Source organism: Semicossyphus pulcher, unplaced genomic scaffold (assembly GCF_022749685.1).
Source record: "Semicossyphus pulcher isolate SPU_LCO1_2020_fin unplaced genomic scaffold, fSemPul1.0.p SCAF_19, whole genome shotgun sequence".
In the NCBI taxonomy this organism is placed as follows: domain Eukaryota; kingdom Metazoa; phylum Chordata; class Actinopteri; order Labriformes; family Labridae; genus Semicossyphus; species Semicossyphus pulcher.
The window spans coordinates 18,135,885-18,163,488 of NW_027211692.1; the positions used below are offsets into that span (position 1 = coordinate 18,135,885).

At 40.9% G+C, this 27,604-nt stretch overlaps 1 protein-coding gene across 1 annotated transcript; it reads left to right on the plus strand.

Moving 5' to 3' along the window:
• Positions 1-398: 398 nt before the first annotated feature.
• On the plus strand, positions 399-10,860 carry LOC138596691 (CD276 antigen-like). Its single transcript, XM_069667991.1, has 8 exons — positions 399-476; positions 2,918-2,946; positions 3,483-3,550; positions 6,348-6,644; positions 7,179-7,451; positions 9,222-9,359; positions 9,466-9,517; positions 9,623-10,860. Exons 3-8 carry the CDS (start codon positions 3,493-3,495, stop codon positions 9,657-9,659), a joined length of 855 nt encoding a protein of 284 aa, XP_069524092.1. The 5' UTR covers positions 399-476; positions 2,918-2,946; positions 3,483-3,492; the 3' UTR covers positions 9,660-10,860.
• The last annotated feature ends 16,744 nt before the right edge of the window (positions 10,861-27,604 follow it).

Consider the following 27,604-nt stretch of genomic DNA (forward strand, 5'->3'; position numbering starts at 1 on the left):
CGGCTGAAGGGATCATTAAAATAAGCTGAACTCTGATCTTTCATTTCCTTTTTTAGCGTCACTGACGATCTTCGCAAGTTCAGCAGGTCTGTCAGTTGTGATGCAACTTCAAAACACAAAAAGTAGCAGTATTCTGTTTTTTTCTGCAGCTGTAAATGACTATGATCATGTTGAAAGAAATCAGGCCACACGGTCAGTTCAGACTGTTATGGTAAGCAAACGAGGAAGTGTGTCAAGTATCATGTGTGTGTGTGTGTCATCTGTGATGTCACATTTTACGCAAAACTCACACGCACAGACAAGCCAACGGCAACCTGAATCAGTCTGCAATCTGCTCAACAGGAAGTTAAACATATTCAAGTCAAGGAGTTCACACTTGCTCACATAAAAGTGTGATTCATTAAGCTCCACCCCACAGCTTCAAGTGACCTTCCTTCTACTCTGTCAGCTCACAGACAGAGAGCAACCGAGACGAGGTAAGAGCTGTCACTTCTCTTTCTTCTCTCTATTTGAAGACAGTTTTGTTGTTGTGGATCTGGCTATCATTATGTATCTATGTGTTTATGACACAATTCCAGGCAGGAAGGTCTGTCACGCATTAACATAGTTGTCTGTTTACATGAAATACCTGAAATGTAACTGAGCAGCAGCGTGTGAACACGGTGTGTGTGTTAGTGTGTGCTGGCTCACAGATTTTTGAATCAAAACTGTCATAGGAAGATTTTGGTTTCAAGTGCCCTGAAAATTGCTTTGGTTGCTCGATCAAAGCACAATAAAAGAGCCACAAGTGAACTGTAACATGTACATAAGAAACTCCTCTGTGAGTATAGGAATGATATGTGCAAAAATGTGCTCTTGACTTAAAAGAGTTACTCAGCTAAAGTTGCCACCCAGTGAATCACAGTTGTGTCAACAGTGCGATTGCTGCTACTTGTATAATTAAATGTCATTGCTAACTCCATGCTTGATTTGTTTAATTAAATAATATTGTGGTGAAGTTAGAATACTCCAAGAATGGGGAGTTACCTTTGAAACAATTCTTCGGTTTATGTACCCTAAATAGCCTAACGGTCCTAAAAGAGGAAAGGAAAGTCGAAGAAGGTCGGCTCATGTTTAGTCTTTGTCAAGAAAAAAAATAGAAAATGAATGGTGACACTTCGGCGAGAGCAGCTGTACAAATAATCGTCTCCTCAAACCATGATCTCACCTCTGTTTACTCACGTTAGTTATCACCCTCTACCCCGCATTAAAAAATGTGAAACTCACGCAGAGCTTTCTTGCAAGTATGAGACCAGCATTTGGTTTCGTAGTGTATCTTAGTGCATCTATTCTAGTGAATGTGAATTAGACGCCTGTGTTCGGTTCCTTGAAACATGTAGGTGCATGTTCGCAATGTGGTATTCCCCATTTCATGACATGTACATCACATGACTATCATTAAATATAACAGTAATACTGAACTCTTTCATTTCATTTAACTTGACATATACTTATTCATAATCAGAACACATTCACAATCTTATGTTGTCTTTCTTTTATAAAGTGTATTCTATGTTGCTTAATCTTTTAAAGCATGTAGGTGTCCTGAAACAGTGACCACAGAAAGGTTTTAATCACGTGTTGTATCACATGTGGTTTGTAAAATAGAGCTACTGTGGGGATGCCCGTTGTATCTTAGCCTATTAAAACATTAAGAATTCCGTAGTTACTCCATAGTCATGAATATTATAGTCACGAACTATCTGGTATTAACTTCCTGAAACCCAAACACACATACTTAAGTTATGAAGCCATTGGGAACTCCCTCAGATGTAGTTTCTGGTGAGCACCGAAAGTATTGCTCAAAAGCCAGCTAGTATGAAGCATGGTGGTGTTTCCCGCGGAAGTCCTGCCACTTAACCTTTTAAACTGTTAATTGTTTTTAGGTGTAAAGTTCTAATACATCAAAGTGAAAGTAACCTTGGTTATTTTAAGATAGTGTATCAGCATTATGAAACCTGGTGTGAAATCAAAGCATGTGAAAGCTTTCCCTTTTCTTATCTTGTTACAGCGCAGCCTCCCTCCCACCTTTTTCCTTTTTTCCCACATGGGAATCCCTGAAGATTTTAGGTGTAAAATCAGTGTTTTTCCTTGATTTCTAATGAAGTCATATTTCTGTGAATAAGTGTTTCCTTGAGGATTTGAATTTCGACGTTTTCATGGTTAACGTTAGCACTCATATAATGTTGCATACAGCATAACAGGAAACTGAAAGTCTCCCCTTAAGTAAGAGGGCAGATTCCCCCCCTGTAGGTAAAGGAAGACTTTCTGCAGCCCTGCCTAAAAAAGAAAAAAAAACTTTCTCTGACTCGTCTCACCGGGACTTTCCGCTTGCAGTCCCTTAAGGAAGGGCCATCCAGATATTACAGACAGCTTATTGTTTGCTCACTGCTCACATTATTTGTCACTAAATGCATAATGCAAACTGGTGCAAGATTCCACCAACAAACCATTTTCAAAAATATATAAATATTCAAAGTATGTTCAGGTTAAACACATCAGTGATGGTTTGAGACGTGCAGAGGGGGGGTTTGCAGCGCTTGACAGGATGTGTTGTTTTGTACAGCCGCCCAAAAGCAGCATCTACAGCCTCCTTTCTGTGCTTTATCAGCCAAAAACACGACTAAGGTTAATTAATTATTCTTATACTTACTAATTTGGATCACATGAACCACTTGCCTAATCTGACAGACGAAGACAATTGACAAATCCTGCATCACAGGGCACTTGGATGCTGTTGAGTGCTGTGTTTTGAGCTTGTCCTTCAATGGATTCATATGGGTTAATGCTAATGCTCCTGTGCAATGATTCAAAAGACACCAAATTAAGTGAAAAAAATCCCATAACAAGATGATTAACTTGTTTGTCTTTTCAACAGGCATCCCTTTGCAAGCAAAAGAGACTTCTGTGAGTACCCCTGCCTTTTCCTATCAACGCTGACTCACTTATCAAGTATTTTGAATTTGAAAGCGAATGAATCATTAAAGAAGATCATTATCATTTTTTTTATTTGGGTGGGAAGCTTCCTGTAAAGCAGTGCAATGATGAGGTCATGGAGAACAGAGTAACTGTGTCCACATCGCTTTGGAAACCGTCACATTCATGTGCACTCTCTGTTTTTACTGGGGTTAAATCTGAAACTACTCACCTGCAAAGTAACTACAAAAAAGGAAAGGACATTCAGAAAGAAACCTTCTCAGTGTTGTGATGTAGGTGGAGAGCATTACACTGATCATAATTGCAGTGTGTAGGTTGTTTTAAAGGTCATTGTAGTTTGAGAAGTTGACAGTTGGGGCAAAGGCGGGGCAAAAACATCAGCCCATGTGCTGCTCAAGAGTCTGAATTGACTCACTGACTCACAGGATTTATTGGGAATGGGGCCAGGGAATTCCCAAATGTTACCTAGGTAACCATGAAAACTGTTTTTCTTCTTGCATTCCAAGACACCAAACCATGATCTTCTGGAAGCTGGCCCCTATTTTGGTCATGATGTGGCACTTTCCTGTCATCGGTGAGTATTTCCCTGTTATCAGTAGATCAACAACACGCGGCATCTTGTTTATACTGAAACTAGTGGTTAATCTTTAAAGAATATAGGCATGAGGACTAGTGGTATTACAGCACTGTGTTTGATTGCACATTATGACCTAATGTGCAATAATTCAAGCTCCAAATGAATCAATTTGTCACAAATAATGTGAGAGGTTCGCTGGCAGAGATTAAGTTGCAAAAAAATAATCGGAGAATGCTGCAGCCCCAAGAATCTTTTATCCACTTTAATATCAATCTTTTTGATCTGGTTTTAAAGGAATCGTTCACAATTTTTGCGAAAAAAACGCTTGAAAAAGTTTGTTCGCTTTCACACAGAACAAGAGCAGTGTTGCCAGATCAGATTGACCAGCCCATTTCAATAGAAACCAGCCTAAATCATAACCTTGACCACCAACCAGAAACCTGTGTAAAACCATAAAACCATTACATAAGCAATAGAAAACAGATCATAAGCATGCACAGCTTCCTATCTGCATCAAATAATCAGATAAAATGTTCAATAAATATGCTATCACAACCCAAAAAACGTGCAATTAGACAACCAAATACACAAATTGGCATCATGGTGAAACCACAATAAAGTGATATACTGCCATGAAACATGACACCAAAATCCAACCTAAATCAAAACTATAGGATAATGGAGGAATGAAATAGCAAAAATCAATAACATATATAACATAAATAAAGGCTTTGATTAATGAACAAATGTGACTTCAATTAATATTTCTGATTAAAGAAATGTAAAAAGAAAATTTTTGTCACATTGTCAATGATAATGACGTCAAAGTTAATACTGTAGGTCCTCCTTTATTCATAGGATTGAATACAACTCATATGTCAATCAAATGGGTAAACAGTGAGTGAGTCGAAACCAGGAAATCTTTGTTTTTGACCATAAAATGACAACTTGTTCGGTGTTCAAAATCCCGCCAAATGTCGACAGAAGCAGCCCAAAATGCATCCACCAGCCCAACGCTATTTTCCCCAGCCCAAGGTAATCAAAAGAAGCCCCGCCCAAAATGGCAAAACTGAACAAGAGTCACACTGTACAGTCAAATATCAAGCTACAGCCAGCAACCGGTTTTGTTAGCTTAGCATAATGACTGTGACCCGGAGCCAGGCTAGCTGTTTTCTGTGTTTTGGCAATGACTTTGTATAGATGGACGATGCCTCTCCATCTGCTCTCATTTTACCAAATTGATGCCAAAATACCCCCTGTGACGGGCGCTGTCATCTTGCGTTGGTACGTAATTTGGAGCCGCCGTAGCCACTTCCACTAACCAAAACACACATTTAACTTAGCAGAAAGGATCCCAAACGGCGGTGTATTTAACAGCAGAACAGCTTCTTGTGTTGGTCTGAAGCAGACGTTCACAGATATGTAAACTTTAATGACTGTAGTGATTGTTTTAGTTACGTCTCCTCTCGCCGATCCTCCTCTACTCTGCTTATCCGGAACAGATTGGCTGCAGGAGCCGTATTTGTCAGCAGAGCTGTCAATCATCTTTTTTAAAGCATCAAATAACTAATTAAAACTAAACGTGTAACTAAACTAACTATAATGACAGAAACCATGTTTGAGAAACATTTATTTGGCATGAATTTTGTTTTTATAGTTTGACTCATGTCCAATCTGTTAACATGGAGGAGGCGGGCTTTATGACCTATACTGCAGCCAGTCAGCAGGGGTTCGAAATATTTTGGCTTCACTTTGAGGGAGCTGTTATGTCATCCATCTTTTTATACAGTCTATAGTTTTGAGTGGCTGTGCTAAGCTAAGCTAACTGCTGGCTGTAGCCTTGTATTCACTTTACAAACATAAGAGTGGTATCAATCTTCAAATTTAACTCTCAGCAAGAATCATTTCCTAAATGATTCTATACCATCACAGTCACAGGCCCTCATCCAACATTTTTCTGTATTTAGCAGAAAAGTTAGCATAAAACAGCTATGTAGCTTTAGGCTACATATCTGGCAAGCTAGAGACACGCACATTATTTTTAGGAGTTTGTGGACAGCAGAGCTAAAGGTTCCATGGAAGTGAGAAAAACACCTCACTAAAGGTGAAAATGAAAACTAAAACCTTTGGCGCACTGTAACGTCACTTTTGATATACTGACCTTTAAAAGTAATACCTGAAATACACATTAAAGTAACATTCAATATCTTAACCTTTAGATCATGCAAAACATGAAAGGGACACGACAAGTTATGTATTCAGCACAATAGAGAATTCATAAATAGACTGAAGAGGAACTGAGAACAGTCTTCCACGTCATTCAGTGTCGCTTTCCAAAAAACTTAACCAAAATCCCTGACCTTTAAGCTCACACATAACCTTCAGTAAACTCATCACTGAGTACTTTTCATCACAAAGATGGCATTTTGTTAATGATTTCACTACCTCTTTACATTTTAAAAACATCAATGTCTGTGCCGATTAAAACAGGAAACAACATTTGTCCCTACATCATTTTCGCTTTGTTTTCCGACTACGTGGAACACTTAGTCCTTCACTTTAATTTAGGTAATTTCACTCATTTTATTTCCTACCAACTCACATATTCAGAATGTTTTCAGAACTGGTATTGAAAATAGGTTCCCAAGAAACACAGACAAGCAGACAACACTGTTTTAAACAGCCTGGAAGGGTTTCTGACTGCACCAGATCTTGCGTTCATGTCTCCTTTAAGACTACTTCATTGTGTTTGGCATACTCTAACCCTTAACTCCTGCTTACTTTTATTTTCCAGAAAGTGCTGCTCCGATTGAATTCAGAGGGGAGGTTGGTGGAAATGTGACCATCCAGTGCGCCATTGAACGGAGGCCAATTTTATTTTTTTACTTTCAGAAGGGCACAGATTTCGTGAACGGATACCATGCATCAAAAAAAATCGGCAGCAACAAATGGGCAAACACCTGGATGAGTCAGGACAAGGCCGTGCACATATACAGTTTGAACGTCTCACATGGTGGTGACTACGACTGCTTGGTGAAATATAATGACAGTCATGAAATCAAAAAAAATTTCATACACCTCAGTATCACAGGTATGAATGTGTTAAATTAAACATTTTACAATTAATTTGACTGTTTAAGTTAAGTTAAGGCTGTAGTTAATTTGAATTGCAAATGATAATGTTCCTTCAAGTTTCACAGTTGGGATGACATGAGGCAAGTAGGAAGCAGGAAGACGTTGCTTGCGAAATTACCTTGAATGTGCTTGTGTGTTAACCAGCTGTGTAACAGGAAATACTTTGCCTTACTTTTGCATTGCCCGTGTATTGATGGGGTCTAGACTCCATTCAACCAAAAGCATGGAAAGTCTCTTGGCAGGTTACCTTTAATTGGCACTGGCACGGAAAAACACAGTTGTGTTCATGCACATTGTTTTGCTAAGGCATATAATATAATTTAAAAAAATGAATGTCTCAGTGATGATGATTGTAACTAAGTGTTGTCTTCTTAAGTGGGACGCTCTGCTTTGCATGGTGCTAAAGCTAATCATGGCTATTTTTAGGGACATTCACATGCTGGAGACACAACCTGACAGTGCTGCTTTACTGTCCTTCTCTGTCCCCCAGCAAACTTCAGCAAACCTGCAGTTACACTGCACCCTATCGATGACATCCATTGGCTGGTGACGTGTTCCTCACATGGCGGCTACCCAAGCTCTGAGATGATGTGGAACGTGCCTGAAAGTCCGATGGTGAAAGCTGTTAACAGCAGTGAAACGACCGATCCGGTCACACTGACGTTCAACAGGTCCAGCACTGTGTTCTTCAACTGCTCCGGTGGAGAGACGAAGAACCTCAGCTGTTCTGTGGGAGGTGTCACCTCAGACATCTTCTCAGTCTGTGAGTACCAAACTCAAGAGTAGAAAGTCACAATAGAAAAAAAGGTTTTATGAGTTTATGTTCAAATCCTGGTCAAGTTTGAGGAAGTGTAAAAGGCGTGAAACCCCTTAACACAAATCCCCTTTTAGGGTTACTGTTTAGGGAATGTGTTAGGGAGTTTTCGCATCTTTTTATATCCTGTAATTGAATTGATAAGATTTGTGTTTGTGCGAGATGGGACTTAAAATGGGACTTGGTGTGGATGCATTTAGGTACAGCTGTGATTTGAGCTTAAATGCTACCTCTACCAAAAATGCTAAAAATGCTAACATGTTAATCTTTAGCAGCTATAATCAAAGACTGATTGTTTAAAAAGATGGACATGGACATCACAGCTCCCCAAAAGTGAAGTCAAAACACATTGAGCGCCCCCTGCTGACTGGCTGCAGTATAGGTCATAAAGCCTGCCTCCTCAATGCTAACAGATGGGACATAAGTCAAACTATAAAATCAAAATACACATCAAAAAACTTTTTCTGAAACATGGTTTCTGTCATTAAAACTCGTTGTTGTTGTGCTGATTTGTGTCCAAGTGTTTATATACTGAAAAGTTTAGTTTTAATAAGTTATTTGATTTTATAAAAAGGTCATATTGCGAATCCACCAGCCGATCTCTACTGCACATACTCTGGCTCCAAATGTGCAGGATAGCGGCACCTGCTATCGAGGTGTTTTGGCTTCATTTTTGTACATCAAGAGAAGCCGGAGACATGTTGTTCATCTTAATATACAGTAATTGGGTACAATGTTCACCCTCTTAGTTTATGCATGTTAGCAAGCTATAGCTAAGGTATCGACACGGTCACTTACATTAGACATTGTTTTAAACGGATTTGCAGGTTGGAGTTCCATTAAACTGTGCAGCAAGATAACGTAGAAACCGAATTCAAGAGTTTTTGACAGTTACTTGTGGATAACTTTTTGTCATCTTTGCACGTCAGTGCTCTGGTATCATAAAACAAGCTCTGAGATCGCCTTTGCAACCACAGCCGCACACAGCGGAACATCACAAGTTAATTCAAACTTCAGCTGACCAGTTAATGTGTTCTTTTACACCACAGATGACTCATGCTTTAGATGTATTGAGTTTGAGTTATTGTGACGCGTTCATCAATTTGACTATCCTCTCCATTTACTCGATGTTTCCGTGGCATTACGTTATTTTAAGAAAACAGAATCAGAGACAACGCGTTTGTAGCGATCAGCGGTGGCGAGTGTACAGTCCACTATAGTCATGTAATGTTGTCCACAGAAAAATGAATGTTCCAGCAAACTGTGTGTCTTACAATGTCTCAAAAGACACCGATTAATTAATGAAATACAGCAGCGAAGAATTAGAGTCATTTATTTCCTTGTTTGTGTACAACAGACTCATAAGCCACGCCCACTCACATCTGTGACCCTCACCAGTTAATTCAAGCACCAGTTAATCTGGCACACCGGCACTCCGGCCAGTTTCTTATCACAGTGGCGTGCTGACCGGCATCCACTGTATGTCGTACACATACTATTGTTAAGTATCTCATACAACCCCCCTTCAAACAAACCAAACTATCCCTTTAAAGCTCCTATTAAGGACTTTAAGTTTGTGTCGAAAATTGTGTTTCTTGATTATATACTATATAAAAATAGTATTATGATGTAATGTAATAATATATATAGCTACACTATATTTATTTATTTAACCAGTTCATGTGTTTTGGTGTCATTATCATTTGCTCTCAACTAAAGGTACACCCAAGGATCCACCTGGCCCTTCACCCTTCACCCCCTCTGTAATAGCAGCCATCTGTGTCGCAGTAGTTATTGCCATCATTTTCATAACTGTGTTGTGTTTGAGGGGGCGGAAATGCAAGAAAAGACAGAGGGGTAAGAGAATGGCAAAATGTACCTGTTCTACATGCACTTGCACATCTGACTGAGAGAACACACAGACGCCAGTGTGAATGACAGATGTATTTATGTTGGTTTACAGGAGCAGCAACATCCCCAGGTGTGCAACTAGAGAAGGCAGATGGAGAGAATGAGTAAGTAGAAGTTATCTAGACACAATGGCCTTTTACAGAATCGTGCAAAGACTAACTTCATCCCTCCCTTTCCCCTTCTTCCTCTCTATTTTTCATGTTACCCAGGCAAGATGCCCTCAACGGAGACAGAGAGGCAGCTTGAGCACTGAATTGGTGAAGAGTCCGATTAATAAAGTCCTGGAATCTAGGACTAAACTTACTTACTTACAAGCCAGAACTGGCCTGTGTCCAAAAGGAACAAGGGAGCATGTGCTGCAAAGGTCTCCCCTGTAAGTGCTTGAGGAAGTCGTTATTCATAGCATCCTTTCACAGGAATTCTGGAACATTCTGCGGGAAAAAACCTTACTTCCCAAAAGAAGAAGACTTTTTTCACTGGTTCGTGTTGAGACTGTTGTTGCACAATGGGAACCAGTCTCTGAGAAAAACACTCTTGTGTTTAATATTCGATTATTCCGATATTGAAGTGAAAAACTGACCTCTGTGAGAACAATATGGATGTGTTACACTTTCTACAAGTGTCATTTTGGAATTCATCATTGTTAAATGTTGTTGCACTTTAAAATTCTAAAATGTTTCTTCAATGTTTTGTTTGTTTTCTTTACTTTTCAATGTTATGATAAAATAATATTATAGTATATAATAGTTTGATACACCTTTGAAATAGTTTTTGTACCAGTGTCAGAAGCTGTGAAAAGTGTCAGAATACAGTACTGTATCGCTGCACATGAATTCTACTCTGCATATTGCTGCTGCAGTTTCACCTGTAAGAGACTGAAGCTGGACAGTTCTGCAGCTGTAACGTGCAATATTGACAAAAAAAAGGGAAATGGTTTATATTTCATTTGAACTGCCGTTACCCTTCTGCTTGATATTATTGTCCTCCTCACAACTGTGCTGTGTTATCTCAGGTCACAATTTTTGTGTAAACTTTTTGTTATTAATATTTTTAGGCACATATTTATTCCATTATTTGAATGTTTTCTTTCTTCACAAGTGTCTACCTTTATTCAATTCAAACTTTTATTTAAGCCTCGAAAATCGTTGAGGTCTCCCTCGTTTACAGTGATGTCGAGATACAAAAACAGTACAATCAAAACAAACTTTAAGGATAATAAACAGTCCAGGCTGAGAGATTATTGAGATTATTGTCTTAATTTGACCAGGAGAAATTAGTGTTGATTTTGAGTGTCTGTTGTGAACATGTTGTGACATAAAAGCTAACTAATCCTCAAAACCACCAAGACATCTCAAGGGCTGCTTTCCTTAATATATCTGTAAACATTTCTAAGATGACTCTTTTTAGTCCTGTTTTGCTACTGTAATAAATATGTTGTGTAATTTAAGTGATATTTTGTTGTGGGAAGAAGTGCACTTATTTTTCACTCACTTGAGTCAGAATATACTATAAAACTGCTGCAGTTACTTGTATTTACTCAATTTTCCTCGCTTTCCTTGTTTGCCTTCATCTGAGCGTCAAATTTGTTTATTTTTCTTCTGATTTTCACTTATTTTTGAAGTTGTATCTGTAGTCATCGATCTTTTCTTTGTTTGTTCAGCCATAGTAGATTACTGTTTACCCGCAACACTTGCAGAGACCGGAGAAGCAGCCGCTTAGCTCCGCCTACCCTCTCTGGCAGACCAACCACTGCTGGGTGATGGAAAACGTGTCACTAACTGGGTGACACTTTTTCTGTGAAAGTCGCCACAGACTTGCAAAGGCTTTCATCAGTGGGCCATAAGCTCAATCACCATTGTGTTACCTCATTAGTGACTTAACAGACATTTATTTAAACGAAGATCTTCGAGATTATCACTTTAAAGAGGCTTCACTGGGGTTTGTATAGTCACAGAAAACAGGATAGTAGATCTTGACCCCAAAATGTTTTTCAGTTGCAATGCCAGTGTATTGCCACCAGATGTCACCGTAGCACCATAGAGTCAAAGCCAGCTTCCTGCGGTCATGTCTGACTGCCGTGGTTAGTGCTGTGTAGTGTATAATCCATCAGAATACTACTCTGAATTCCAACATCAATGAACCCGAGCACTATTGTGAACTAACTTTTTTTTGTTGTCCAGGAAATGGAGTTTATTGAAGGAATATTAAAGAGAATGTAGACTAACAGACTAGTAGACTAGTTGTAGACTAGTTGTAAGATGAAAAGTAATCAATTGAGTTCATGAAAACAGGAGATATTGTTCATTTTATAGATGAGAAACTGTTTTTCTGTACATGCATTATATATCTCTATATTCCCCTCTCCTTCTTCCCTCATTTCGTTCGGTCCTCTTCCTCTCCTGCTTTCTCTCCATCTCATGAGGCACTGTGACAGGCTGTCAGTCCACCTCTCTGCCCTGTGTTTACATTGGGCAGCAGAGCAGCACCAGGCTGGTTGCACTTCAGGAATGTAACCCCCAAGGTCCCTGCCTACTCCTCCTCCTCCTCCTCTCTCCCCCTCTCCCTCTCACCTCTTTTCCTATGCTCCTTCATTTTTTCCATCCACTCGTTGAATTGCACTGACTCACCTTCACTTTCCCTCCGCTCTTTCCTCCATCATTTCACTTTCTCTCCTCCTTCTAATTTCCCCCTCATCAACCTTCCCACCCCTCCCTCTCTTGTGCTTCCTCCCTCCCTTGCCTTTTTCTTCCCCCTATTTAAAATTCAGAAAGCATTGTCCAACTCTCTCGCACCCCCCTGTCATCATCCCCTCACCTCCCACTTCTCCCCATCTCTCTCCATCCTCCCTCCCTCATTCCTCTGCTGTCTAACCCAAACAAACCAGGGAGGACTTTCCTCTGTGGTGGCTGCAGAAGAAACACACCACATGTCAGACTTGGTTTAAACATAAACATTAGTCAATTTGAGGGACTGGAAACGGATATGAGACGCTTAACTTCAATATGGGATGGAGCTACTATTTTGAGAAGTTACCACAAGATATAGAAAAATCAGAGTAAAGAGCAGTGCATTGTGGGGTATTTTGTTTCAAAGTTTATTCTTTGGAATGGGGTAATAAATGAGTTAAGAGAGAACGAAACTGAGATCTTCGAGATTATAACTTAAACAACAAAATACATTTTTATTGGTTTGGTTAACCACAAACCAGAAAAAATATCTATTTTTATTAAGCCTCTAGAATAAAAGCTTTTATTTTGAAAAGTGCCTTTGATTTCATTCATATTCTTTGATGTAAGCATTGGTGTACACTAACTTCCATTCATTGTAAGATTCAAATGTAACATTTTAGGGGATTTGTGACACTGATCTTTGTATCTCAGCTCACATTTGTGTTTCCTAACAGTATTAAGCATCTAAAAAGTTAAAGGAGCAGTTCGCCCCTGGAAAAAGCCACTGTCAGTTAAAGCTGGTGTATCGACAGAAGCAATAATATTTGAAATTGGCGCCATAGTTTACAAAGTTTACAAACAGCTCGTGGTTTCGCCGATTCTACAGTCCTGCAACACCCAGCGAGCATTGCACCCCTCCCTCTGACAGGAACGGCCCAGCGAGAGACGCTGGAGTGAAATACTGCATTTTCGCTGCAGGCAACGGCTCAGAGTGGTACAGAATCCAAAATAAGACGAGAATATACCACGTGGATCGTCTAAAAAAACACTTCGGGAATTCAGTCTACATTTCAAACCTGACGAGACATGACATCATAGACGGCCGTCCTAGATTGAGGAAGTGTAGTTAAGCAAGCTCCCTGGCCTCCGCCAAATGACGCGTTTTACGTAGTCTGGTGGAGGTTTCCAGGGCCCATTGGAGAAGCGGATAGTGTCCTCTAAAGGCTCAGAGCGAAATTGCATTTTTTTCTACCATAATGCCATTAGCTCCCCATATCGCATGATAGGACTGAGGTTGAAAATCAGCAAACTGGCCCTTTAAGTTCCAAACACAAAGAAAGTAGGTATGATAATTACGACACCTCCTGCAGACTGTTCAGTTTTCCAGTGACGCAGCAGAGTGTATAATCTCCTGTTTAATGGGGAACCTTTTCACTCAGAAACATGGCTCCTGTGGCATTTCTCAGCGAGGAGCGTGTGACCTCTGCCACACTGTTCTGGGCAGCGTCCATACCAGGGGGATTTATAATCAGATTAAACTAGTTATGAAAGTCAACTACATTAGTTTTAGTGCGGGGAGCCGGAGCACAAGGCATTGATTCACAACAGCGGGAGAGGGGAGCTGATCAGCGTGAGGGAGATCGGGCTGTTAACGCTCTGAAAATAACAGCAGGCGTTTCACTGTCTCTTAGTCTGATGAGTGTGTGTGTGTCTGTGGTGTAACAATGCAACCGATGCACTTTGATAGATTTTTGGTCTATTTTTGACTCTTACAAAATCTGCTGTTTGGATCCAGTCTTGTGCTTTAAATTTAGTTGGCATGTGTCCCTTCTGTGTGAATTAAAGCAGTTACCTTTGGTAGATGTTGTATCGTTAGAAGCCAAAGAATGAGTCTGATGGAGCAGAGACAGCGATGGAGCGAGCGGGTCAGGGGGTTCAGCCCCTGTGCTTCAGCTGAGTGATCACGTTGTTGCTGTCACTGCAGAAAGCCTCTCCCCGACCTCCAGAGACAGGAGAGCTGACCTGGAAGCATTTATCACCTCGGTACTTTCTGACCTTTGACCTCCAGGCCTGAGATAGGGGAGAGACACGCTGAAGGGAAGACTGGTGGAGATAAAGAAAGACTTGGTTTGTAAACTAGAAGCCTTTGTTGCATTGCACATGAGGGGAATTTGTGGAGGAAGAACTGCTTTCAGTGATCTAGAGTTATAGTGGCAGCTTTATGAAACAGCTGGAAACCAATGTGGGCTGTGTGAGTGTGCATCAATAAAAATGTTTCTCTTGGTCTGGAGATGAAAACATTTCCAGTGTATATGTGTGGTCCTGATTTGATTGAGCCAAAAACCATCAGCAAAGACTTGAAAGAGCTTGAGAAACAGTTGTGAGGAGGAGATGTTTGCTGGCCTGGAGCCCAATGGAACTATTAACACCTCAGTGTAACGGTGATACACTGGACTGGAGGAGTTCTTGGCCGAGGCCTTTTCAACTAGGCTATGACCCCATATTTAAAGGTGTGTCTGTGTGTGTGCGTGTGTGTGGGTGTGTGTGCATGTGTGTAGATGAGCGAAATCTGAGCAGCCATTGACAAGAGTCACATCTCCTCTGAATATTTATAGAACTGCTTAAGACGTGACCTTTTCTTTGGCACACACACAGACACGCACGCACGCGCACACACACACACGCGTACACACACACACACACACACACACACTTGATTTATGAAATCTGTCTGTCTGTCTTTCTGACTCTATGTCCGTCTATCTATCTGCCTATATGTGTATCTGTCTGTCAATCTAACTGCTTGTCTGTCTAAGTGTCTGTCTGTCTGTCTGTCTGTCTGTCTGTCTGTCTGTCTGTCTGTCTGTCTATCTATCTATCTATCTATCTATCTATCTATCTATCTATCTGTCTGTCTATCGATCTAACTGTCTGTTTGTCTGTCTAACTATCTAACTGTCTATCCGTCTAACTATCTGTCTATCCGTCTATCTGTCTGTCTGTCTGTCTATCTATCTGCCTATATGTGTATCTGTCAGGTTGTCTATCTGACTGACTATCTATCTAAATGTCTGTCTGTCTATCCGTCTACCCCTCTGTCTGTCTGTCTGTCTATCTAACTGCCTATATGTGTATCTGTATGGTTGTCTATCTGCTTGTCTGACTGTCTCACAATCTGTCTGTCTGTGTGTCTGTCTGATCTTATCTCATTCTGCCTGTTCAAAAGATGTGTTTTCTTGCCACTGTTGCCAAGTAGTAGCTCGTGGTGGATTCATTTCACTGGACCTTGTCTTTTTGTAAAGTATCATGACATCACTTTTTCTTGTGATTTGGCACTATATAATAAAATCGATCGATCTATGTCTCCATCTATGAAACTGTACAGTGGACTTTATCCTGCTGCCTGAAACACACAGACAGGTGATCACACTGAAGCCGACTGTCCCGTGGGAGGATCGTATGAGGGAAGCCTACGAGAAGAACAGAGGCCAGTGTGAGGGGTTTGTGGGTAAGATGCCCAGTTGGCTGCAGATGGTTGGCAGCCTCATGTTTCTGCAGCGGCATCAAAGACCGTCAGAAGTATTTGTGTGTGTGTGCGTGTGTGTGTGTGTGTTGGGAAAGACTGTAAGTGACATCATAATATAACTAGATGTTTGTTCCTTGCTACAACATTACATGTCTTGTTCAGTGCAGAACTTTCCCACTGTGGGACAGCCAAGGATGGATGTTTTCATTTCACAGCCTTCACTACTGTGACCATTCCAGTACTGTGACCTATTTGGTTTACGGTGACAATTTCTTGTGCACTGCAGAACACTTGCACTGCCATAAAATTCAGAGTAGTAGCACATAATTAAGGAAGCCAGTGTAGATTAAAGAGAAAGTCATGTTTATTGTAGATGAGACAATGAACATTGATGAGTTGAAGCACTGCATTGTGCGGAAATGGACCGTGTGTGCATGTGTCTGTAGACAGTAGGAAACTCCTCTGGTGGAACACTCGTGTGACATTTCACAAATTATTTTCTGCATACAGATTTATATAATCTGCAGTGCTCATGAAGAAAAAAGGTGTAGATGTAGGCTATTAATAAACGTGTTTACATATGTGTGCGTGTATGTGCTTGGGCTAAAGAGCTGGGGAACTGAGACTCAGAGAACTGAAACTAAGAAAGGATGTGAAGAAAAATGGCTGACATGCTGTGCAAGCTGGGGATACTTGACACCAGCAGGTCCCTACAGCAACCTCTGCTTAAATTTATCTCTACACCCAGACGTGTTGAGGGATTTAAGGAGGGACGGGCTGTACAGACGCTAATGTGGCTGAAATACAAGTCAGTTTATGTATAGAGAGTTTTTTACCTTATGTTTTCCACTCTGTTTTCACCATAGCCAAGATCTTGGTACCGGGCCTGCATTTGTAAGAGTTTTGACTGTGTAAATGAATGCGCGTGTGTATTTGCGTGTGTGAGTGTGCAATAAGAGACACCTGAGACTGTTAGAAGGTCATTCCAGGAGTCTGGTCACATAGCTTTGATCATTTTCTCGTCGCCTCAGAAATAGACCAGAGAGGACACACACTCTCCCTCTTTATGTGTGTGTGTATGTGTCCAAGAGGGAGACCAAGGCAGTGTGCTGGCCCAGCAAACTGACAGGAGGGAATCCACGATTGTTTGAAGTGCACAAGCCCATGTTTGCACGACTGCACGAATGCATATGCACCCGTACCTTTGTTTGCCACACTGCCTGCATTTGCTGTGTGAACTTGCACATGTATGCAAATTCTGTGGGGACAGTGGGTGCACGTGTGTGCGCTCATGCGAGGGTAAGGAATTCAAAGCACAATCACGCCTCTTAAACTGTGCAGACAATAAACTTGAGCTTGAGTCTCAGATCAGATGCATGCCCCAGATGCAAGTTGAATTCAGAATGATCATGAAATACCCATAAACCCCCATTCTGCAAACATTACTATTATGTTAGGGTGCATAGCATTGATCTATAGATCAGTTTCCATGGCTTTTTTGCAGGGTGTTTGTATGTTAGGTTTGCAAATAAAGCCGCTTTACAGGAAGCAGGAGTACATGTTATGGAAAGAGATGCCCCGCCTGGAGTTTGGCTTGTTGAATTACTATTTCAGCAAACCTTGTAAGGCAGGGATGTATTCAGTGCACAGTTTGATGCAGGCTGGAAAGTGTTTAATTTGCCTATAAAGCAGCACACACAGTTTGATGGGAAGTGACTCATCATGCAGGGCACCAAGTGAAAGAAAACCACCCAACAGGCAAGGCTTCTTGTTACAAAACAGATTTGTATTTTCCCCTCGTTTTCATGAACATGTAGCCCCTTCATAAGGCAATTAAACTGAATGGAGACATAAGCATGACAGATGACATCACTGAGTTGCGATATTAAAGTTAAAAATATATTTTTCAAAGTGATGGTTTATTCAGCAGTAGTATAAGTATGATAACTAATGATATGGATCCTTCCTCACACTTATTCAGACAGTCACAGACATTGTTTAATTGGCTTGTTATATTTAATCTTCTGCCATTTAATACCCCGACTTAATTTAAATAATGAATCCAGAGGCTGATTTGGCTCTTGTAATTCTTACATAAAAAATAAATTTGCCGGGTTCCAAGATCTTACTTAAGCTCCTTGCACAGGCCAAATACTTAAAGCATGTTAACACTCAAACTGTTGCATGTCCACTGAGGCTGTTATTTTTGACAGCACCCACTACCTCAACTTCAGAGCGCTTCGCACCGGCACTTAATGTTGCTCGGTTACAAAAGTTGTCTGGCTGCACTTCTGCTTCCCTTGGTAAGTCTTAAATTTCTCTGTATGCTTAATGTTTGTTTGTATTGATGGAAATTTTACAATGAAAACATAAAAACAACGGAAAGGAATCGTGTCCTGACATGAGCAGCAGCTCTAGACCAGGAAATTGTACCTCTAAAAAACTAAAGGATTAGATTCTCCTCCACTATTGTTGTTGACAGAGTTGATATCGGCATACCCGCCTCTTCTTGATTTTGATTGGTTGTGAGTGAGAGATGAGATTGACGAGCGCAGCGGTGTTCCAAAAGTTGAAATATTTTCAACTGAGAGCGCTGTAAGCGCAGCGACAACAAACAGCTGTCGTCAAGGGCGTTTTTGCGCCTTAGACGCTGGGCGCTGAATTTTTTTTACAAAATTGGATCACATTAAAGTTATGGATTTGACAGTTTTTTAAAATTACATAAATACTTATTCTAAGGAGTGACACCTAGATTTCTCTTGAGAGAAGCTTTGCTGTTGTGTCAATTGTTCCAGTGTGTATAATTGTTAGCTTGCAAAGCTATGCATGCAAAGCAGCCTCCCCAACACTTGCAACAAGTCACCAGGTACTTCACCCAATGCTTGTGTCCGAGACTACATGCCATGTATGTACTGCATGTTGTCAATGTTTGGAAGTGTGCTGCTGCATATTTAACTTTTGACATTTCCTTGTTAGCTCCTACCCCCATTCCATCAAGAGGCTTTCCCTTTGCCAGGCCGTAAATAAGAATTTGTTCTTCATGACTTGCCAGGTCAAATAAATGTTAAATAAAAAATGAATTTAAAAAAAATTCACCTGATATGCAATGACGTATGAGAAAGAGAAGAACAAGCTCACATTAGACTGACGTTCCATCTGTGGTTCGTTCTGCAAAGCATTTCAACCAAACATGGTGTGTGTCGAAACTAACCTTATCTTAACCAGTTTGGTCTTCCTTGGAGCTGTTTCACAGAAAAGTTGATGCTTGTTTGAATAAATGCCCAGAAAAAAAAGAAGGATCTTTGTCTGAATCTTTGCACCGGGGCCATGTTTGGTTGCATATCAAAACACACAGAGGCCCACAGGCTCCATCAATCCATTATAAAGGTATTGCAGCATCTAATCTCCCGATGAACAGAGCAGCACAGAGCATCAGGGGGGATGCAACGCATGCTTGGCCGGCTTCCAACAGTTCTCCCAACAGTTCCAGTGAGACGAATCTCTGGAAGCAGAATAGATACTGTTAAAGTGCGTCACCATGGGACGTGGTCGGACTCACCTTCCTGTTTCACAAGAAGAAGCTGAGAAAGAGGTAAAATCAGAGAGAAATACACCCAAACATGCAGGCAGGCCGGAGGACAAAAAAACTCACTGAGCAGGGTTCACACAGTCACACTCAGTCACAAGGGAGCGGGTGTAAATCAAAAGCATGTTACACGCAAACAGAACAGGGGAAATGAGAAGCCCCGAGGATGGGGAGGAAGATTGTGATCGAAACAGAGAATTTATAACGAGAGAGTGGGGAATATCTACAATTTGTGTGTACTCTAAATCTGAAGTTTTTGTTGCTCCTGTGAGACATTTGTATCTACATCTGTGAACATGAACAAGTAAAACAAAAAAAAGTAGAAAAGAAATATTCAACATATGTTGTTTGGATCCCAGTCAATATATTTGAATGGATCAAACTGCATTTTTTCTTGACTTTAAGTTATCTTCCTTTCCTCAAACATTCCTTGTAGAATCTGGGCTGCCTGGGACATCGATGCAAAAAGAAATAGCCACTAGCTTTTCAACTTATTGATTCTTGTCGTGAATATGTAATAAACAAAGTGGTTTTATGAGCAAAAGCAATATAACAAGGACTAGGGGTTCCATGAAACAGTTCACATTGGGTGTATTGCGCCTCTGCTTTGCTGCAAGATTGATATCACTGCCTGCACTGCAACCCTCGACAATATACAGTGTACATTATTGTTTTAGTTATAACCAGGAGCGATTGTCTCAGGAGGTTATGGCATCTCCAACGTTTTGATGAGCTGCTTTTTATCATCTATTTTGTACTGTAGTAAATGTGTTGTTGTATTGCCTGCTTTTTAAGATTTAACACACTTTCCTTTATCTGTATTATTTCACTTTATTCTCCCTCCTATCCCCAGCTTCCCCCTTTTGTTTTCATTCTTTTCATGTGTCAGGGGGGAAATGGAAAAATATGAACTGCATACCTTTCCACCAAATCAAATGTTGAGTCATTATGAGGCTAAAGTCTCTGTTGGCCTCTGTTGGCTAAGGTTAGCCAAACATTTTTTTCTCCCTCCCAAGACAGATGACACACTGGGTAAGAGAGGATAGTGATTTTAGAGCTGAAAACGATATCTAGAATTTTTGATCTTGAATGAAAATAGCCCTTTCTACACAAATTTGGCACCAATATGACGATGCAAAGGTAACCAGAATGCTAAAATTCATTCATTTTAATGTAATGCACTGTCTGCTAAGCTTTGATGCTCTGCTAGGTGTACTGGAGAGAGGGCTGATAGTATTGTAAACTATGGAGTCAAAATATGACAATGATGACAACATTTCTGAATCACCCTGAGGATTGTTTTCCACATTACATGTTCATACAAAAAGAGTCTTTATATAGTGGGACATCGGAAAACATTTACACCGATACCAATATATATCTGTCAAGCCAATATCGGCCTATATTATCAGCAAATAAAAATATCGGTCAGACTCTATTAAAAGCACCTTTAAGTACCCTAAGTCTGAATCAGAAAACATATATGCAGATACTGATATACAGTATATATGTGATCTAGCCTACAGTATCAGCAAACTAAATATTTATTATTCATTTATTTTAATGTAGTCCACAGCCTGCTGAGCAGCGATGCTCTGCTCAGTGTGCTGCAGGCCGTGCTGAGAGTATTGTGAGCTATGGAGTCAAAACATGCCAGTTTTCTGGATGAGATTTTTATATAAGGAGTTTATATAACCCTGAGTAGTGTTTTCTGCATTGGATTGTTATACAAAGAGTTTATATAAAGGAGGATATCAGACAACATATACGCCGATAACAATATACAGTATATCTGTGACCGGCCAATATCGGCCTATAATATCGGCGAACTAATATAGCGGTCAGACTCTAATAAAAGCTCTTTTTTTGGTCTGTCATTTGTTTGCTGTATCGGCATATACATATATATATGCAACATATATGCAGATACAGATATATATCTGTGATAGGCCAATATCGACCTTCAATATCGCCATCGGTTGGGTTCAAAATATTTATTATTCCTTCATTCAAGTGTAGTCCACTGTCTGCTGCGCTGCGATGCTCTGCCAGGTGTTCTGTAGACCGTGCTGAGAGTATTTTGAACTATGGAGTCAAAACATGCTCAATAAACTACATGATTTCTGAATCACACTGAGCAGTGTTTTCTGCATTGGATTGTTTTACAAAGAGTTTATATAAAGGAGGATATCAGACAACATATACACAATATATATCTGTGACAGGCCAATATCGGCCCATAATATCGGCAAACTAATATATTGGTCAGACTCTTATAAAAGCTCTTTTTTAGGTCGGTCTTTTGTTTACTGTACCCTACAATCACTCTCTCTCTTTCTCTCTCTCTCTTGAGACACACACGCATACTGGAAGCAGCTCTGTCTCCTTGAGGCTATCAGTTTGTTGTCAGCTATTGATCCTGTATTGTCAGAAGGTATAACAATAGAGATGTCTTGACGTTTGGATATTGAGATACATCAAATATACATCAAAGGGCCACATTGATCCGAAGACTTGCCGGGGAGACGAGGGTGAGAGATAAACAAGTGGGAGCCATCTTTTGCTTACTACGATCCATATGCAGCACAGCTCCTGGCACAACAGCCACTGTGTATGCAATAAAATCGAAACTTTTTCCACAAACACATGCATAATTAACCAGAAAAGAATGCTTAAAACATCCCAGTCTGAAATACTTGCTCTCTGCCATTGTGTGTTTGTTTTTCTGTGTTGTCTTGGTAGCATTTTTAAAGTAGTTCTTTGTTCCAAAACATCCAATGTGAGAGAAAGTCTTAAAACGGTGCAATTTCCATAACCACATGCTCTTAATGTGGGCAGAGGGGTTCTGTTTGGCTAACAGAGGTGTCCAAAGAGCCAGGATGTGAACTAACTGGCCGTGTTGGATTTAAAAGATAAAACAAAAAGAAATGTGCACAGAATAAACGGTTCATATGGAGGAGACTTAGCTTGTCCACTGATGGGGAGAGCATGTGTTGCATATGTCACTATTTTAAACTCAAAGCAAATCTTACCCAGAAGCTTCGTAAATCCACAAAATGACCGACTTACTGCTGCGCCAGGAAAAATCTGCTCAAAATACTGCAACAGCCAGGACACATTTTTGAATGTTCAAAAATATTACAGTCGCCTGCCAAATTACATTCATAAGAACAAAGCGCCTGTCCAGAGTTTTGATGTAAACCAAAGGTTGTCTTGCAAAAACCTCCATTTATGCCATTCCTTTAAACTGTATCATTGGGGCGTAATGAGAATGTTGCATGACCCGGGGGCCGAGCCAAACCACTGAAAGAGCATTGTCAAATATCAAAAATACATCGTCGCCAATCAGAAAACAGACATGTTTTTTTTCCCAAACCCTGAAAAGTCAAAGTGAGGTTTCTGCGGGTTACCGCTGTGTTTTTAAATGTCATTTCACTAAACCAAAAAAGGAGCACAAAGCTGGAGAGCAAAGCTGATGAAAACCTGATCTCTGAATCAGACTCATACTCAGCCTGTCGCGTTGTTTTTGGCGGCGCTCATTGATAATAAGGAATAAATTGTCTTGGAAGCATACCCGGCTCGTCATTCTGTCCGCCCCCATGTCTATCCAAACTGCCCCTCTCCCCCCTCTGCCTCCTACAATTACCCCCTCCTTCCCTGCTCCCCCGCCCAGGCAACCCCTTTGCCCTCTTGTATCCGGCCATTTAGCGTGACAATCCATTATTTTGACGGCTCCCAGAGAAAGAAAGAGTGAGACAAAGAGACGGAAAGACGGAGGTTACTTTGACTTTCAGACATGGGCCCCATTTTTTTTTTGTATTTCCCTCTTTTCTCCTCTTTCCTTGCCTTCCTCTTCCTACTTCCTCCCCTTACCTCCTCATCATCTAAACCTCTTTAACCCTCTCTTCCTCCTTTCCCCTTTTCTAAACTTTTCCCTCCACCTATTTAAAGTTCCTCCCCCCTCACTAATTTTCCTCCACCAACTCCGCTCCCATCCTATGCCTTTTTCTTTCCCTCCCCCCGTCTTCCCCGAACCCCCTCCCCATTTACTCTTACCCGTGCAACTGCTCTGCACCCCTCCGACTTTTCGGCTCTTCATTTCTTCATTGCTGGCAGCCTTTGGGAAACCTGATAAGGCCTATAGAAAGAAAGGAGCCGGGGTTTAAAATGTCTCAGGTCTACCCCCTTTGAACAGCCCCCACTTATATCACCCGTACAACCTCCCACCCAAACAACTACACCAGGGTTTTTCTAAGCTGTTCCCACCTCTAAACTTCTGTCCTACATACGTATATTCTGCATATGCAGCCCAAAAATGTTATTAAAGTACCTCTCCTCCTGTAGCATCCTCTAAACAACCTCACATTACAGTTAATGTGTTTAAATACATTGTAATAATTGGATTATAATTTAAATAAGGCCTTAACCAAGTTATCTCACATGCACATGTTAATGATGACAGTAAGAATAACATTAAACAAACTGGGCCATGTGTCAATGTCTTGATTACTCTTTTACTCTCTTAGGTCATTGGTGTTTGGATCCTGTGACCCTGTGACCCTGTTCACATTTGGTATCAACATGTGGTTTTCGTGATCGGCTCATAAGTGGACAGCCTTAACTACAGATGTCAACACACCTAAGACGGATTGAAGACCCATCCAGGTCTGATCACTCAGGCCACATACGGAGGTGGTCTGGGACGCATTTATCCACATACGTCTGGCAGTGGATAGAAGTAGCAATGGAATATAATGCATGCTGTGATAAAACATGAAATTAAATAGTCTCCATGTTACAAATCACTTGCCATTAGGGTCACCCAAATAACATAAAAAAACATCTTTCCTCACTAACCCCTTGTGGAGCACGCTGTCAGAAGAATGTTTATAGGGACTATTTCTTCTGGCGAATGTAGGTCCAACGAAAGCAGGTCAAAGCTTGGTCTTTCACTATTCAGAGTAACACAGTTGCTGTTTCTGGAAAGACATGTTACTACTGAACTGTTTGAATGTGATGTTTTGTTGCTATGAGCTTTAAAGACAATATTTCATTCACTCTATTTGCACTGGAGTGGAGACACAGTCAAAGTTATCTGCATGGCTAGATGTTGCTAGGGTATGTGGTGTGAATAGGTGTAGCTTGAAAACAATAACACCAATATGTATTACTTCATGTGGCATCCTTAATAATCATTTATAACAACTTATAAATGACAATAAGGTAAACCACAGTCTTAATAATATATAACAGTGGAAATCCTAAACTCTTAATAATCGAAAAATCGTCTCACAACTATGTTAAAGTGTGTTACCCACTTGTTAAATGTTTATATAGTACTTACAAATGGCAAGTATGAGGGGATAGAGTGTCACCTGACTGTAAATGTGACTGAGTGCAAGAGTAGGATCAAATTTAGCTCCTGATTATTAACATTATAAATAATAAGTGACAACTGAGCTAAATTATCAGGGCCTTAACACATAGTTTTATGACTTTAGGACAACCGTGTGAAGGTGAAGCACAAAGAAAAGAAGGGGAAAAAAGAGAAAAGAACCCACTGCCTTCCTTTAAACTGCTCTCCCGCCTCATACAAAACACACAACCCCCTTAACTCTTGCACTATTCCCCCGTGGACTCTGTAAAATGTGTGTCAGGGCCTCAGAAGTGTGGCCAAGGCAAACACCTGGCACGGCCCGGTGATCTGCTACATTTCACCTCCTAGCACACAAATATGCACACGGGGAGTTCATACACACAGACATACACTCACACTACAGTGCAGGCTCAGTTTCAGACGGTGTGTGTGCGCATTAACACACACAGCAGATGCTGCTAAATGCAGAAACATTCACACTCACATGTGCAAACGCACAGGCAAACGGTCGCTCAAACGGAGGGAGAAACAAGCGAAACGCGGGGTTCCACCTCCCCCCTTCTCTCTCTCTGTCCCTCTCCCTGGTGGTGTGTCATGTTTCCGGGGGATAATAGGTGTCACGGTGAGACCCCTTTGGTCTCAGCGCTCTGGGGGACTCCAGTGACACACACATACACACACACAACCATGTGAGCACAAGCAGTTCATTCTCTGGGCCATGGGAACCACAGATGACTCTCCACTCCTCTCACCTTTCTCTACCTCCATTAGTTTCTTTCCTTTTCTCCTTCACTTTATCTGTCGTCTGCTTTTATCCCAAACACAGCTTCATCTGCATCGATTTGGAACCACTGTTCCCTTGGGTGATCAAACAAGAAGTCAGTTTCTCTCTGTCTGTTTTGGGTGCAAAATTCTGTTTCTTTCAGCACAGTTCAGATAAATCGGAATAACCAATGAGCCAAAGAGTGCATCATAATGATCCTTACATATTTGGAAATTCACCCAGAGAGCTGTCATCAGTATCTGTAAAGTCAGACACGCCCCCTTTTGTTGCTTCTAAACCTGTGATGTCATTGCTGTGTAGAGTTTAACAAGCAGTTTTTTCATCTGAAATGACTCAGATCGGGAAAGACACATGGGAAGTAGACAATCAAGTCAGCTATAGCAAAGAGTCTGTCAGAACAGCGAGGGGAGCATGAAGAGCACTGTTTCATGCTTTCATTTATGGGACTATTTTTATGGCCAGGCAGAGCAACTTCCTCTTTCGTGAAACCTCACACTCACTGTAATCAGCCGAGAAATAGTCTGACACATAACCCCCTAAAAAACTGCAACATGACTTCACGCTTAGATAGTGTATAGATCAAACAAATGAGATATTCTGTTACCCATTTGGACAGAGCCTGGCCAGCTGTCGACCCTTATTTACAGCCTTTAAGCTAAGCTAAGCTCAGCTAATTAACTGATCCCTATAGCTTTATATCTTATATTCTTATTAAAGTGTGTTGTCAAAAAATGTTGAACCAATTCTTGAACCTACTCCAGCTGTTTTGTTTGTTTGTTTGTTTGTTTACGACCTGCTACACGTCTCGTTGCTGGTTTCTCTGCACAGGCCACAAATCAATCATAGCCTGAGGCAGAATTTGACATTAAAAGTAATGTATTGATTTATTTGAAAGTGAAGCTGTGTGACTTTTGTGCCAAACATGATAGTACATTATTATATACAGCAAAAGGGGCACAATGACAAGCATGTACACATGACTTTAAAGGATTTAATTCAACATAAAAGCGTAACTTTTATTGCAGCAGTTTTTTCTTCAGCATCCCTCGCTCAGGATGACAGACACATGATAAACTACCATGACCTACACCTGTATTAACTTTCATGTATTATATTACTTATCCTCTTTCTTTTCCTTTCTAATAAGACAGGCAGGGCGACAACTGCACACAGCCACAAGGCAGAGCGAGAGCGGGAGAGAGGGAGGGATGAAATGAGGAGAGGAGGGGTATCTCCCTCAGGCTCTAGAGGGTAAACGTGCGTGTGTATTAGACACACACTTAAAGTGTAATTATGCACTTCAAGTGTGTACGCAGAGTAAAAACACATTCTGTTTATATGTAAAGCTGTTGGTAATTACAGACATTCTTCTGTCCATGAGGGAAATATAAGCCATTAAAAGCCTCTCATCTCTCACACCTCTGAGACACCTTTGCCTGGTGAGGTCCTGGCCTCAGCCAATCACAGCGAGGAATCACAACAGCCTCCGCTAATCCACGCCTCCTCACTCTAACGGTCGCCAGGTGAAGTCATCCTCATGGAGAGAGAGGGATTCTCTCTTTACTTTCAGGAGGAAGATTTCTACTCTTGTGTTTCTTCAACATTTTCCCCAATGATTTAACTACTTACAAGAATTTTCCCTTTAGATTTATGTTTTACAACTCTCTCCGGACTTCAGTTTCAAACATGGAATGGTATTTTGATTCTCACTCGGAAGCTGTGTCTGAATGCAATTCAGGATGAGTCATTTGTAGCCTGCGTAGACCGCTAAGGCCAAACTGAAATGAGACAGTCGGTTCTACGGAGGATTTCCTGTTTGCGTCACCAGCTGTTCCCACCCTTACCCTTTCTTCATCAAATGCCACTCCTGCACCTAGCAACAGGAAGCTAGCGGGCTAACTAGCTTGCAAAACTAACGTCACGTAACTTATTATTTAAAAACAATTCGATCCAAGGCCTCTTTCATTTTTTTAACATGTGTATCACAAGCTGTGAGTTGAAAACCAAAAACTTTTACATTTATAAGTTTATTCCTCGTCCGCCATCTTGTTTGAGTTGGCACGCCATGAATATTGAGATTCGTTGGGCCGCCAAGGATGCACCCGATGGATCCTTTGTGGCCCGGGAAAAGGAGAACTTATTGTCGGCCTTCGAAAAGGGACAGCCTTCGACACGCCGCTGAGACACAATCAGCCTTCAAATATGTCCTTCTAAAGATGCAGCCCCTTAATGTAGAGACAAAAGAAATT

Bases quoted from the DNA above. Each gene is read 5' to 3' on its own strand.
- LOC138596691 (XM_069667991.1), top strand. From the start codon at position 3,493: ATGATCTTCTGGAAGCTGGCCCCTATTTTGGTCATGATGTGGCACTTT. The intron at 7,452-9,221 runs GTGAGTACCAAA...TCTCAACTAAAG, and splicing joins CTCAGACATCTTCTCAGTCT to GTACACCCAAGGATCCACCT. The intron at 9,360-9,465 runs GTAAGAGAATGG...GTTGGTTTACAG, and splicing joins ATGCAAGAAAAGACAGAGGG to GAGCAGCAACATCCCCAGGT.